The sequence below is a fragment of the Carassius carassius genome, chromosome 16 (assembly GCF_963082965.1).
Source record: "Carassius carassius chromosome 16, fCarCar2.1, whole genome shotgun sequence".
Classification (NCBI taxonomy): Eukaryota; Metazoa; Chordata; class Actinopteri; order Cypriniformes; family Cyprinidae; genus Carassius; species Carassius carassius.
This window is the reverse complement of record NC_081770.1, coordinates 14,608,472-14,619,700: the sequence shown is the minus strand read 5'-3', so window position 1 is coordinate 14,619,700 and position 11,229 is coordinate 14,608,472. Positions and strand designations below refer to the sequence as shown.

Here is an 11,229-nt window from a genome sequence, read left to right as displayed (position 1 = left end):
ATATTTGTGTATAGTGCTTGTGATGTGTTCTTCTTGCAATAAAAATTATATAAAGAATAAGTGATGCCATGTTTTAGTAAATAATGTACCCTCAAACAGGAAACCTCATAGGGCGCAGGGCTAAATTCAATCATATTATTATATATTATTTCTTGTGGGGCTCGGATTAAAGTGAAACTTCACAAAGTAACAAACGGACCATTTCCAACTATATTTATCCAAATGTTGTTATGAATTTTCATTTTGAGTTTGTAACGCAAGCGTTGCATCTTTGCGAAGCTGCTAGCAGTGAAGCTAAATGTTGTCAAGGGGATATCATGTGACCAGTCGGAGTAACATGTGACTCAATGTAAACAGCACTGGGTGAGTTGTCGTTTCTGTATTTATAGTGAGATTATTTCCATATAATGCACACATATTAAGCAGTCAAATATTAGATTATAGTTTTCAGAAATACATATTGTTTGCACATAATTTACAAGCATAAAGCACAGCCAAATGTTGAGAAAAATGTATTCATATATATTATCATGGCATTAATATATACATGTAGGTATCATGATTTATTTATGTATCTATTTTTCCACTAACCCAAAGAGAAAGAATGGGAGAAGTTAAATGACCGAGAACGAAGTATTTTAAAAAAAACTTGGGTTAAAGTTATAGCTACTGGGGAAAAGTTTGAAAGCTGACATCAGCTGGTTCATTTCATGTCATCTACTATTATGTCAACCTTATGTTTTTTTAAATGACGATTTTAATTAATTATTTGAAAATACCCGAAAATTATCTCCTTTCTGAGGTTAGACACAGCCAGTTATTGCCAACACTAAACAATGAAGTCAAAAAGCGGTTTATTTTCTGACACTATTTTTATTCAAACAGCTTCTCAGAGAACAGGAAACAAGGAATATTTCATCTCTGAATGAGTGTAACATATTAGAAGAACAAAAATAAGCAAGAAAGACCATTTAATTCCTAGGAGCACATAAAAAAAACTGAACAACAGCATTCATTCAGATTCCTCATGATTGTTGAGCGTCTTGTGGCATCATGACCATGACCTCTCCCTCCATGACCACCTTGTCTTTGACAGAGCAGGAAACAGAAATAAAAGCGAAGGACATTTTGATTTTTTTGACCTCCGCTTCCGCCACAACCTCCTCTCCGATGTAGAGGGGTGCCGGAAAGCGTATTTCCTGGTAGAGAAACACGCAGCCTTTGCCGGGCAGCTTGGTCCCCAAAACTGCTGAGATCAGACCATTAATCAGCACTCCGTGAACAATGGGGGACTCGAAAGAGGTTGTTTTGGCATATTCGGGGTCGAGGTGGAGAGGATTTGTGTCCCCCGTCAGCTCAGCAAAAAGTGCGACATCTCTGGCACTGAATGTTTTGTTTAGCGAGGCCCGTTCACCCACGGAAAGCGACCTGTGCCCTACTGTCAGGGATGCAGGAACTGTCAATGCTGAGTTGAAAAAATGGTATATATTCCTGCTGAATGTACTTCTTCTGAGGAAAAATGACATTTTTTCCAAGGTATTTTTTGTAGGCCCACCTCACAGTGTGAATTGGTCTCCAAACTGCAGCTCACGGCTATTCCCAGACAATGCTAGTATAAACGGCGACACCTGCAATGATAAATAAAAAGAAAATTAGAGTTGCTTTAAACACTTACGTCTGTGACATGGATTAGAAGTTCAGTGGGGTTCAGTTTCTAAAATGAGATAAACAGCTGCCACAGTAACTGCCTATCAGCAATCTGACGCAAATTGCAAAGTACACACAGTTTGGCAGACAGAATGCCAGTGGTCACTTAAAATTGTCTAGTCATTCCTGGCAGATTTACAATTGAGTCACAAGCTTTTTGCTGACATCTAGTGCCAACAGACTGCAAACTCAGGGCAAAGTAAATGTTAAATCAGCCTCAACATTGGTTAAAACATACCTGCAGGACTCTGAATGCACAAGCCTCATTCTGATATGATCCCAGTAACGTTAATGCACTCCACAATTTCACCAGCCCGCTAAGATAAAGAAACAACAGAATATTAAGAATGAACATGATTAGACTGACAAAATGGGTTGGACAAATCCATACATTTTTATTAATTTCTGAAAAAAAAAAACTGTCTGCTCTGTATTTCAAACACTAAATACAACAGAATTTTGAAATTAAAATGGTCCTAAACTTGAGCCCTGAGGTACACCCCAAATGTATCCATGTTTATAGACAGCTCTGTACCTCCAGTAAACCATGTTTTAACACTTTGGCCTAAGTGTACAAGATTTGTTTTATGAGCATGTCTTACCTGTTGTACACTCTCAGTATCCCGGTCAGTTTGTTCTGATCATACTTAAGCAAATCAAATGGAAAAGAAGCTCCAACCTGCCATACCAAAAACAAAATCATCATTATAGTCAGGAATCATGATAAAGTCAAAAATTATTTACTACTGCTCATATTATATACAACACATAAAATGCTCTATAGACTGTAAAGAATATAGAATAATAAAAAAAATTCTGTTATTCTTTACATTACTATTTTCTAGTTATTTTTTTATTATATAAATGACTTGATAATTAAAATATTTCATTCAAAATTAAAATAGAATTTATTGATTAGCTTAAAGAATAAAAAAGACATTTATTAATTATTTATATACTTATGACATATAATTATTTTACATTTTGGCATAATTTATTATTTAATGAGTGATTCTCAATGTATTATGCTTGCTGATCTAAAATATATTTTGCGTCTACAAAAAAAAATTTCATGGTGCATTGCATTATTTTGAAAATAATCATAATTGCATTGTTACACTCTTAAATTGTAAACAAAGAGAGACATACTATGTGCTCACCTCTCCGTACAGGTCTTTAAGTCCACAGATGATCAATTGTTTGAACTGTGCATCAGTAATATATTTGTTTCCATTTTCCAAAACCCTAAAAATAAAGAAAATTAAGTGTTTTTTCCATTTTATGTGCACCATCTAAATATTTTATTAAAAATGACCAGATCAAAACTGACCTGTCTCATGACACTTACAGAGATATCTTCATATAATGGTAAACTGATGCATTTTTGTACACATATCGCTCAAATTTTGAAGGGTCCTCCATAACTTGTAGTTTGACAATGAAATCTTTTCAAAAGGTCTGCAAGTATGCTTAAATGAAGAAAGATATAAACGCATTAATTCATATCAATTAACATTTAATTTCACAAACCTTGCAAACTTAGTCGAACCCAGCTGTGAGATCTTGTGAAGTGTGCATTTTTGTGTGCAACGTGTTCTCTGCAGGATGGTCAGTCCATGTGAATTGAATGCCTTAAACTATCATGATTTCATATTATGCTGTGCTTTATTCAGTTGTCCACTGTCATATTCATGTCATTTTCACTGTGTGCTGTATGTAAAATAAGGGTCACCCTGGTGTAATTTGAAAAATATGATTCCCAGAGCACACAAAATTCCCAGAATGCCGAGTCCCCTGTTGGTTACAGCATTTACTTTGTTTAATTACATTTTTATGAAATATTTATTTGCGAAAAATACTTTAATCTAAAGTACAAGCAAGTTTCTTTTACACATTTATTTTTTTATCCATTGTCAAATTATTAACAATTTCTTAAATATTAATAATAATAATTTTTTATAATCATATCGGCTATCGAAGTTTTATGTTTTAATTCTGTTAAAGGTAACTTATATTGTACAGAGTAATTCACACATTTATTGAAGCTCTATGTCTTCCAGCTCACGTGCCAGCTCTGTATTAGCTTCTAACTCTAAAAACACTTTACTAGTCAAAGAGTCCCTAGCCGCTACGAAAAACAACATGCTGCATTTAAATATGAAACTAAACACCTAACTGTTAAGAGGTCAGAAAACAGATAAACTTACAGAATTACAGGTTGTGTTTGTCCTTTATTCACAGCATGCGCGGCGCCATGCGCCCTCTCGTTCTACTAAATCTCGCGAGAACACCTCGATAAAAGTCAACAACAGGGAAATTATTGAAAACGTGATGACGGAAAAAAATAAAATAAATAAAATGTTTTTTTTCCAAGAAAGATTCAGTGAAAGATAGCATATTTTTTCATTTTAATTATTATAATTATTATTATATAGCATCATCTGAGAATGTCTTCCGCATCTGTTTTTTTATAAGGTTGAGCAAACTCTTTTGCGACTTTCCTGACTGTAACTTCCTGATACTCTTCGTTTCACTTTTCATTTCTGCAAACTTCCCTAATTTTCAGAAGAGCTCAGGTGATTTGATCAACACGTTTAAATACAAACAAGAACACGGAGAGTGTTTAGATACTGTTGTCCTATGGTTGGTAAGTTTATTTCCACATGTTGAGCTGAGCGAGCGATGGTTACATATTCGTTTAGCTGGATAAGTTTGTTGTTAACGTTTGTTGTTACCTAAACGTTAAAAATACTACACTTTTATGTATTTATATTGAGTAATTTCTATTATGGTTTTATTTAAACTTACATGAACAATAAGTACCTTGGCGATTGCATGTATTTTTAATGTTTCTGAGTCTAATACCATGGATGGAATTGACATTCAGTACCACAGCGTAAATAAAAATACCATGGTACGAACACAGTACTTTTTAAATATATATTACTACAGTTTCGGACATTTACTATAATATATGATATTTATATGATATTAAATATTTATTTAAATCAAATATTGCAATATATTTATTTAAATATAGTAACTATTTAAATTGTTTTTTAGATTAACCATGGTATTTTGTATACATTATATTATATACGGTATTTGTATATAATATAAAGCTAATGTTTAAAGTTAAAAGTTAAAGTTTATTTTAATGTATAAAATAAATCAATTATAGTTATGTTTGTTTATTTAAAAAAACTATATTAACTTTACTTTTTAACTTTACTTTTTTTCAAGGTTTCAATGTTAAAGTATGGCTGCCTTAGATGCCTCTAGAAATATAGAAGAAGGTAAGTGTTATAAATCTATCTATATATATATATATATATACATATATAAGACCCATTTTCAACACAGCAACACATGTTAACATCACATTGTTTCTGTCTCAGCGGAGGATGCAGCTCAAATGCTGAGTGACGCCATCAACTCTAGAGACAAAGATGAAGCGAACAAATACCTGAATCGACTTTTGGATCTGAAACTCCCAGTTTGCGTCAAATTAAATCCCGAAGCGTACGCTAAAGACAGCATCAGGTATGCTGTAAGACTGGTTCTTTTGCGGTGAGAAACACTTGTTGCTGGGAATCTGTAAGTATATGTGATGGTGTTGTTTTATTTTGTATGAACGCAGGTTGAGAGTAGGAGTGGCGGACGCCGCATCAGAAGCCCACATCCCAATAACAGTGATGGTACCAGTGTACATGACAATCTCAGAGCTGAAAGAAAAGGTAAATAATGTTACTGATAGACCTGAGAAGAAATTCTTGTTTGAAAGCGAAACCCAAATGTATAGTTTAACTGGGGCCCTCATTTACTTTGTAGTCATTCCTGATTGGTTTTTCAGATCAATCGTGACTATGACTTCCACCCGGCCCTTCAGCGTTGGGTGATCGGGAAGCGTCTGGCCCAGGACAGGGAAACCTTGTATCATTACGGGATCAGAAACCACGATGATTCTGCCTTCCTCTTCATCCTTACTGCCCAGGCTGCCAATCTGACCCGGGAAAAAGAGAGAAAAGAGAAAGACGACAAACGGATTGATGGTATCTGGCCTATATTTCTGATTTAAAAATAAAAAAGAACCGCTTGTTTTATTGGAGTTTACTGAAATGCATTTCTTTCTTAATGAAGATATAATCGAGATCGTTGATCGTCCTCCTCATCGGCCACCAGAGCTCATCGCCAGAGGAGCCAATTGCCCTCCTCTACCTCCTAAACCTCAGGTCTGTCTGTCTGTCTATCATTCTGTAGCTCTATCATTCAGTCTGTTGTTCTATGTATTGTTATTTTTGTCTCTATGTCTATATATCTGGCATTCTATCTATCGTTTTATCTGTTGCTCTATCTGTGGTTCTGGCACTCTTTCTGTCGCTCTATCATTGTATTTGTTGCTCATTCTGTCATTTTGTCTATCGCTCTAGCTATCATTCTGTATGACACTCTATTGTTCATTCTGTAACTCTATCTTTCATCTTTTCATTCATCCTTCACTTTATCAATCGTTCTCTGTTGCAGTCATTCTGTTTGTAGCTCTATCTATCATTTTGTCATTTTATCTGTTGCTCTATCTGTGGTTCTGGCACTCTATCTGTCACTTTATCTATCATTCTTTCTGCTGCTCCATCATTCTGTTTGTTGCTCTTTGTCTATAGCTCTAGCTATTGTTCTGTATGACACTTTATTTTTCTATCGTTCATTCTGTAACTCTGTCTTTCATGTTTTCATTCATGTGTCACTTTATATGTTGTTTTCTGTTGCAGTCATTCTATTTATAACTCTGTCTATCTTTTTGTCACTTTATCTGTTGCTCCATCATTTTATTTGTTGCTTTTTCTGTCATTTTGTCTATCGCTCTAGCTATCATTCTGTATGACACTCTATTGTTCATTCTTTCATCTTTTCATTTATCCTTCACTTTATCTATCATTCTCTGTTGAAGTCATCCTGTTTGTAGCTCTATCTATCATTTTGTCATTTTATCTATTGCTCTATCTATGGTTCTGGTGCTCTGTTTATCACTTTATCTTTCATTCTGTCTATAGCTCTTATATCTGTTGCTCTATCTACTGTAGGTTCTATTTCTGTCGTTCTAGCTATCATTCTATTTGTAGCTTTATCCCTTATTTTGTCTGTTGCAATTTCTATGGTTCTGACACTCTATCTTTCACTTTATCTATTATTCTGTCATCACTCTATCATTCTGTTTGTTGTGCTATCATTCTGTCGATCTGTCTTTTGTGCTCTTATTCTATGTTTTATTCTGTGCATTTATCTATCTATCTATCCATCCATCTATCCATCTATCTATCATAATTCATTTTATTTGGTTTTATAGCCGGTTGGTTGGTCATGTCCTGGCTGCACGTTTCTAAACAAACCGACACGTCCAGGATGTGAGATGTGCAGCACAGCGAGACCGGATAACTATAAAGTTCCTGACATATACCAGCCGGACGAGGCAGAAACCAGGAGACTCCAGCAGGAGGAACTCGCCAGCCTGCAGTACGAGCAGGTTAGCTGAGGGGACACAACACACTGGACTACAATGAACTAGTTAGATTGGACTGGACTGTGAGATGAAAACCCCTCAAAAACTCCAGGTTTACATCTGTGGAACAAACTGTGGAAATACCGAACGTTATGAAAGCTTTACCGTTTAAAAAGATGAATGGAAAGTGAAAATGGGGAACATTTATATGGATGTACTTTGAAGCAAAAAAAGTTCATAATTTGTTGTACACTGAACTAGTAAACAGAAATAAATGTTTTAATCATTAAAGCAAAACTTAATTAATTTTATGCATTAATAAAAAAAATCCAAATGATTGCTTTATTTATTTATTTAGTGGAATGTGGATTTTAAAGGCTCCTGTTGTTGGTTCCCAATTAGTCCTTTTTTATCTACCAATATGATAAAATGCTATATTAAATTAATTATTTGAGTTTTTTATAGTAATTATTAGTTACATAATAAACATTTAATTTTGTTTAATTTATAAATGATATACATATATTGTGAATATATCATGTAACTTGTTTTAGTATTTTAAATGCTTTGATTTTCAGATGATTCCATTAGCATCTTTTAGAATTGGATGATATCAATTATATAAACTGCAGGAGGAATGTTTGTTTTTGCATTTTTACGACAGTGTCTTTTCCTGTTTTCATCTATGAATACTGCATTAAAAAACAGAAACATAACGCATGTGGCCTGTCCGTTTATTTTTGTAGTCTGTTAAGGATGAACGGGAGAGGAATTTCCAAGAACTCCTGGAAACGGATTCCCGCAGTCTGGTGGGGAACGTGGAAGAGCTGGATTGTGCCATCTGCTTTAGCACCATCATGCCAGGAGAGGGCGCCGTGCTGAGAGAGTGCCTGCACAGCTTCTGCAGGTGCTGTGAGACTTGTTTATGACTTAATACAAACAGGAAGTTCCACTGAAACACACTGAAATGCTACTTTGTGTATCCCACAGGGAATGTCTGAAGGAAACGGTTCTGAACTGCACGGATGCAGAAGTGGCGTGTCCGTATAGAGACAATGCTTATTCCTGTAACTGCAAACTTCAAGATAGAGAAATCAGATCAGTAAGATCTTAACTGCAGTATTATTTAAAACTGAATTATTGAGTTACCTGTTCACTTAATAAAACACACCAGACTTTACTGTTTCCACCAGCTTCTATCTCAGGACGAGCACCAGAAGTTTCTAGACCTGAGGCTGAACATCGCAGAGTCCCGCAGTGAGAACAGTTACCACTGTAAGACGCCCGACTGCGCCGGCTGGTGCATCTTCGAAGATGACGTGAACGAATTCACATGTGACATCTGCAGCAAGACCAACTGCCTCCTCTGCAAGGTGAACACAAAGTTTGTTTCATGTCTAGTTTGAAAGTGCATGTAATGGTAATCTAAAGGACTGTGCTTGTGCGTGTCAAGGCTATTCACAAGGGAATGAACTGCAAGGAGTACCAGGACGACCTCCGTATTCGAGCGCAGAATGACGACGCAGCCCGACAGACCGCAGAGATGCTAGATGTAAGCGAAAATGTTATTAGTTCAACTTTTTTTTTGCTAATATTTGAGGTTGTTGTAATTTGCTAAACATCACCGACTAGGGATGGAAATTGTAAAGAATTTCCTTACCTAGATTTTTTTTAGTTTTTTAACAGTTCAACTAACGAATAAAGGAAATGCAATTAGCAAAAATTCTGACCATTTGTCAGTCATTCGGACTACACTGGTGCTGCTGTATGTTTCTGATTGACTAAAAAGAGTTTATTCTTAAGAATCGTTTGTTTGAGGCTCAAACTATACTGGCAGTGCTGTGTGTTCGATTCATTAAAAAGAAATGAATCATAAGAGTCACTTGTTCAGGAATCGGATTACACTGGCCATTCTATCCGTGTTTGATTCACTAAAAAGAAACCATTCATAAGATCCAAGAGTCATTTGTTTCTGAATCAGACTACATCTGTCACACTGTGTTTGATTCACTGATAACAGGTGACTGATAGGAGTTATTTGTTTGTGAATCTTACCAATTAAATTATTCATAAATATACAATAAAGAGAGCCGATTCATAGGAGTCGTTTGTTTAGTAATAAGACTACATTGGTTGCACTGTATGTATTTCAATTCACTAAAAAGAGCTGGTTCATCAGAGTCATTTAGTTGAGGAATCATCCTAACACTAGCTATGTTTCCATCGCCCTGTTTTAATGCGCATTGTGAAGTATTGCAACAGAAATGAGAAATCCCTTAAATCGCAAAAACTTTATTTTATGCTCACTTGAGGTGGTTTTTGACGAAAAGGGGTTCATGCGAATAATGGAAGATGGAAATGCATTAGGCGAATAAATTGTTCTATGCGCATCAACAAAGTCATGTAACTTTGCATTATGGGACAGCAACCAGTGGGCGGATCTCGTTCCCCAGCATCTGAATTGTTATGATGCTCTTTCTGAATGCCCGAGCAAAGTCTGTCGTCAAAGTAATTACGTAAAAATTGCCTCCCAGAACGGCATTCAGAATTTATTTCATTTGCTTGTTCGCAAATGTTTTATGCGATATTCCAATTTTGCACAAAATTAAATTCGCAACTTTGGATGAAAACCCGGTTACTGATCTTGCTGTATATGTATTTGATTGACTACAAAGAGACAATTCATAAGAGAAATTATTTTTTTTGCGAATCAGACTACACTGGTCACACTATATATGTTTGATTCACTAAAACAATCCGATTCAAAAGAGTCACTTGTTCTGGATTTGTACCTCATTCGTCAGACTGTATGTGTCTGATTCACTAAAAAGAGCCGATTCATAAAAGTCCTTGTTTGGGAATAAGGCTACACTTTTTGCACTTTATGTCTAATTCCATACAAAGAAACAATTAATACAATAAATTGGTTCGGGAATCAGACTTCACTGAATGTGCTTTATGTTTTCAATACACTAGCAATATTTGTTACCTATTGACTGCTTTCCTTTCCAGCAACTCCTGAACAACGGCGAGGCGATGAACTGTCCCAAATGTCAGGTGATCGTCCAGAAGAAGGACGGCTGTGACTGGATCTGCTGTCTTATGTGTAAGACCGAGATATGCTGGGTGACCAAACAAGCCCGATGGGGACCTCAGGTCAGACACAGAACTCCTTAAATCATTAGTTCAGTGATTCACAAACATCAGATGCCTAACCTGGACCTGGTGTTGGTTCCTCAGGGTGCTGGAGACACATCAGGTGGTTGCAGATGTCGAGTCAACAGAGTCCTCTGCCATCCACGCTGCCAGAACTGCCACTGAACACCGGCGGCATCGCTGAATGATGCTGATTTAACAAACAATAACCTGCGCTACAGCAAAAAAACACTTAGAAAACTCCTTAAAATAATCCAGGTGGGGCTGATGTGCTACACACAGTTTGCAGTTATAGCTTTAATACATTGGTCAAGTCATATCACTGGCACATTAATCCAGTTCTCTGTGTTTAATAGATATGTTCTGACTAAATATTCAGAACATGTTTACAAATGTAAAATATTTGAGGTTTCATGGGATAATCGAAACTGGGGATATAGTGACATTTAATGGTCTTAAATCACTACCATTTTCTGGCAGACTGATGCTCTGGGACTTTGTGCAATGATATAGTGAGAGCAAAGCATTATTGTGTTTAAATCTTGATTTCTTTTATCCCATTTTTGTTAAGAATCCAAAGATTTTCTTTTTGTTGTAAGATCATAGCAAAGAATGCAATATTGATCAATGAAGATACAACAGAAGAAAACAGCATATTCAAGATTAATTTAAATGCAGGAAAATGCAATAGTTTGTAATCAAGTTAGCAGTTGTGCCTTTATGATGTATTAAAGAATGCTTAATTATTGTAATTACTGGCATATCAAATTTTTTTTTTTATACATGCCTGAGCATTTTCAGTATGTGAATGATAATATTGTTTTGTTTACAATACTTTATGATTCAATAAAGCTGGAATACAAAAATGG

The 11,229-nt window shown here is 35.6% G+C and overlaps 3 protein-coding genes across 4 annotated transcripts; 1 reads left to right on the top strand and 2 right to left on the bottom strand.

Annotated features, from left to right (window-relative positions):
* Positions 1 to 965: 965 nt before the first annotated feature.
* Positions 966 to 1,526, bottom strand: LOC132159602 (hydroxyacyl-thioester dehydratase type 2, mitochondrial-like). Its single transcript, XM_059569153.1, has one exon. It carries the CDS (start codon positions 1,524 to 1,526, stop codon positions 1,026 to 1,028), a length of 501 nt encoding a protein of 166 aa, XP_059425136.1. The 3' UTR covers positions 966 to 1,025.
* LOC132159604 (ribonuclease P protein subunit p14-like) lies at positions 1,320 to 3,176 on the bottom strand. 2 transcript variants are annotated; one of them, XM_059569155.1, is made up of 6 exons: positions 3,056 to 3,176; positions 2,868 to 2,952; positions 2,310 to 2,386; positions 1,946 to 2,024; positions 1,556 to 1,628; positions 1,320 to 1,438 (listed from the first exon to the last, which is right to left on the bottom strand). In XM_059569155.1, exons 1-5 carry the CDS (start codon positions 3,127 to 3,129, stop codon positions 1,557 to 1,559), a joined length of 387 nt encoding a protein of 128 aa, XP_059425138.1. In that variant the 5' UTR covers positions 3,130 to 3,176; the 3' UTR covers positions 1,320 to 1,438; position 1,556. The 2 variants fall into 2 exon arrangements, with proteins under 2 accessions (XP_059425138.1, XP_059425137.1); XM_059569154.1 differs by lacking the exon at positions 1,320 to 1,438 and having other exon boundaries at positions 1,491 to 1,628.
* A 1,019-nt stretch (positions 3,177 to 4,195) lies between these two features.
* LOC132159600 (ranBP-type and C3HC4-type zinc finger-containing protein 1-like) lies at positions 4,196 to 11,226 on the top strand. Its single transcript, XM_059569151.1, has 13 exons — positions 4,196 to 4,354; positions 4,951 to 5,003; positions 5,106 to 5,250; positions 5,348 to 5,444; positions 5,561 to 5,759; positions 5,848 to 5,939; positions 7,052 to 7,228; positions 7,951 to 8,111; positions 8,195 to 8,306; positions 8,398 to 8,577; positions 8,658 to 8,756; positions 10,217 to 10,360; positions 10,445 to 11,226. Exons 2-13 carry the CDS (start codon positions 4,967 to 4,969, stop codon positions 10,523 to 10,525), a joined length of 1,524 nt encoding a protein of 507 aa, XP_059425134.1. The 5' UTR covers positions 4,196 to 4,354; positions 4,951 to 4,966; the 3' UTR covers positions 10,526 to 11,226.
* The last annotated feature ends 3 nt before the right edge of the window (positions 11,227 to 11,229 follow it).